At 44.9% G+C, this 3,453-nt stretch overlaps 1 protein-coding gene across 1 annotated transcript in view; it reads right to left on the reverse strand.

Moving 5' to 3' along the window:
- The window catches only part of Fkbp3 (FKBP prolyl isomerase 3), an 11,384-nt gene extending 8,962 nt beyond the window's left edge, over positions 1–2,422 (reverse strand). Inside the window, exon 1 of the mRNA XM_031355255.1 lies at positions 2,251–2,422. Coding sequence (XP_031211115.1) covers positions 2,251–2,358 — 108 coding nt within the window. The 5' untranslated portion in view covers positions 2,359–2,422. The remainder of the gene's footprint in view (positions 1–2,250) is intronic.
- Between the last annotated feature and the right edge of the window lie 1,031 nt (positions 2,423–3,453).

A 3,453-nucleotide genomic window follows, 5' to 3' on the forward strand; every position in this document is an offset into this window, starting at 1 on the left:
ATGAAAACAATTAAAAAAAAAAAAAACCCTTGTGTGTTTGTGAGTACCTATGGACACACCAAAAAAGCAGGCACGGTATGTTCAAGTCAGAATTCCATATGCAGAGGTCCTTGCTTTCTAGCTAGAGACAAGTTCTCTCTTACAGGCTAGCTGGCCTAAGGGCTTCCAAGGATTGTCTAGTCTCTATTTCCCATGAAACACTGTGATTACAGGCACATACACATGAAGGCCTCTTACAGCTTCAGAGTGGTTCTGGCATCTGAACTTATACCATCATATTTGGGAGCCATTTCTCCAGCCCTTTATCCTAGTCTCCTTCCTTTACTGTATTTGGAAGTTCCAGACCTCCAAATTTTCTTATTTTCTCAAGTTGTCTTCTGCACACTGTAAACTTTGTGTTTTAATCCCTACTGCATTTTCCTGCCTTTGCCTTTTCTCTCCTTACCCTCTCCATATGTAGCCCTGGCCAGCGTAGAACTGACTGCGTAGTCTAGGCTGACTTGGAGCCTAGATCTTCCTGCCTCGAGAATTAAAGATATGCACCTCCATGGTCTCCACTCTATTTTAGATAAAAGACTGGCAAAAGGAGATAAAAATTGGCAATATAGAAGCAATCAGTTTCTTCAGCACTCTTGCCATTTCTTTGAAAGAGTCCAGAAAAATATCTAAAATACAACTAATATTTTATGATTAAAAAAAATGATGACCAACTAATTTAGGTAAGAGAATATCAATGGGGAACAGAAATTATCACAAAACTGTTATATGTTCTAAGTCTCTTGAAATGGTCCAAGTTAGGTCAGTGGAGCCTAAGAGTCTAGAAGAAGAAAAAAAAAATTAAAAACTTTACAGTCTACATTGGGATAAATAAGCTGTTTAAAGACAGCTTAAAGAAGTACAGTATTGAGGTATTAAATGCCCAACTCTACTGCTGAAAACCATAATGGCTCAAGAGAATATCCATTAAAATGTCTATCTACAAAGCTGTCTTTTCCTTTTCACCCTTGTATATTCACTCAAACACGGTTCTTGAGCTTACTACACATGCTTCATAAATATAGCTGAATCATATCCTGATGCCAGGGTAAGTGTGAGAGTTCTTGAATCTCCCAACAAGATCTTAAGTGAAAATACAATATTTTCAAAAGAACCCAGAAACTTTTTTACCTGAAATGGCAAGGGCAATAAAAACACAGGCATGAGTATGTGAATGGTCACTGGAAAATACCCATTTGAATATCAGTCACAATGTATTTTCATACTTTGGAATCACACAACATTCGATACCTTGATATTTTAGAATCTGAAAAACTGTAGGAAAGTCTAATTTAGGCCGGACCTTCTATTTTAAAATGGTATGTAAGATCCACAACGAGTACCACCATTCAACAAATTAACTGAGGTATGGAATGTGATGTGATGGCGCAGGGCTGTTATCCCCAGCGCTTGCTAGGTGAAGGTAAGGACATCGGAGTTTGAGGCCAGTCTGGGTTATATGAAATGTTGCCTCCAAAACATTAAGGAGTGGAGGTACAGGGGGGGTCCGGGTGGGGGTGGGAATGAACGACCCTTGCTGAAGGACAAAAAGTCAGGTCTAACAAACTAACCCGTGACTGCAAAATGGGTGGCTAAGATGCAGGCAAGGCTGAAAACTGCATTACACAACTAGAATTATTTAGATCTGCGTGCTTATAATCATAGAAGACCACAGTATTAAAAATTCACATTTTAATTCCCCTAAGGTATTTTGTAAAAGATTTTGTTAACAAAAAAGTTAAAACAGTAATATGTGGGTTATTAAAAATCACGGATGATAGTTCAGTATTTAGTACATTGGTAAGACATGCCCACGAGGCTCCCTCACATCTTTACACCCCTCCCATTTCCCAGTGGCCAGCACTCTGCGCCCGGGAAGCATGCACTCCCGATTCCTCGCCCCCGCCTCAGACGCCAACATTTCAGGTTCCTTTTTCTCAGGTCCTCCTTCGGCCCTCACAGATCCTATCTGAGATTTAAATCTACGACTGCAGCTCCTTGGCCTGCCCTAGGAAAGAAGGGCCGAAGCCCGCGGAATCCGGGGCGGCCCAAGGGGCGTGAGAGTGGAAGCTCACGCGGGCCGCTCAGGCCTGGCCAGCACCGGCCACAGAAGGCGAGGGCGGGGGCACCGAGGAATCCGGTATGTAAGGCATCTCCGGGGGGGTGAGGCGGCCCCGGGACGCCCCGGCCCGGCCGCCCAAATGCCTTTGGTACCGAATCTGAACCGTGATCCTGCAGAAACTTGATAATGTCCTTCTTGGGCAGCTGCTCGCTGCGCAGCTGCTCCACGGTCCATGCACGCTGCGGAACAGCCGACGCCATCTTCCCCCGCTGCAGCCGCTGCACTGAGCCAGCCCGCCTCAGTCCGGCGCCGCTCCGCCCATGGGGCGTGGCCCGGGATTACGCCACGCTCTAGGGGTGGGGCCTTGGCCTTTCTGAGTCAGCCCACACTTTCTACGCAGCCCCGCCCCTGAAGCGTGGCCTGGGCATGCGCCGAGCTCGAGGGGGCGGGGCTTCTGCTTTGCTGAGCCTGGGAGCTTCTTCGGTCCACTCTGTCCCCGCTGTCCCCATTGGGCCTGCGGGAAGGAAGCTCAGGGGCGGGGCCGCGGTGATGTCAAGGCTGGCTCTGAGGGCCTTGTTGGGTAGAATGAAAATCTGTGGAGGTCGCTTCTCCAGCTGCATGCAGTGATGGTGTCAAACCTTATTTTGATGCTTTCTGTGGCGTTCTTTGGGCCGTCATCACATCCACTTGTTTATTATTTACGGCTTACTACGTCTTTAAAAGTGCAGATTGAAAACCGTTAAAGAAAATAAAAGCAATCGGGTTTTGTCTCATTTTATCTAGTTCTACTCGAATCTTATCTGGATTGGCTTAGTCCTTGCCCACCATTCAATTTACACAAAACTAAATCAAACCTCCCCTGACAGAGCTTTGCCTACAAGTTTAGAAACTTGAATAAAACAATGGGGGGCTAGAGAGATGGCTCAGCGGTTAAGAGCACTGATTGCTCTTCAGAAGGTCCTGAGTTCAAATCCCAGCAGCCACATGGAGGCTCACAACCATCCCTAATGAGATCTGACGCCCTCTTCTGGAGTATCTGAAGACAGCTAGAGTGTACTCACATATAATAAATAAATAAATCTTTAAAAATAAAGAAAAAGAATAAAACAATGTAATTACGCTGCACTTAAAATGCCTCTTTCAGATAGTGAGGGTGGTGTATAGCAGGAGCTTCGTGTGTTTGTACTTTGCTTCAGTAACTGAAGATATAGATATTTACTGGTACCCAAGTCTAAAAGCACAAAACTATGACTAACAGAACTGGGCAGGAACACTTATTGCTCTAAATCTTTAATTATTATGGGAGAGTTAAGATACACAAAAAAGAAAAAAAAAAAGAAAAGAAAAGCCGGGCG

Source organism: Mastomys coucha, unplaced genomic scaffold (genome assembly GCF_008632895.1).
Source record: "Mastomys coucha isolate ucsf_1 unplaced genomic scaffold, UCSF_Mcou_1 pScaffold6, whole genome shotgun sequence".
Taxonomy (NCBI): Eukaryota; Metazoa; Chordata; class Mammalia; order Rodentia; family Muridae; genus Mastomys; species Mastomys coucha.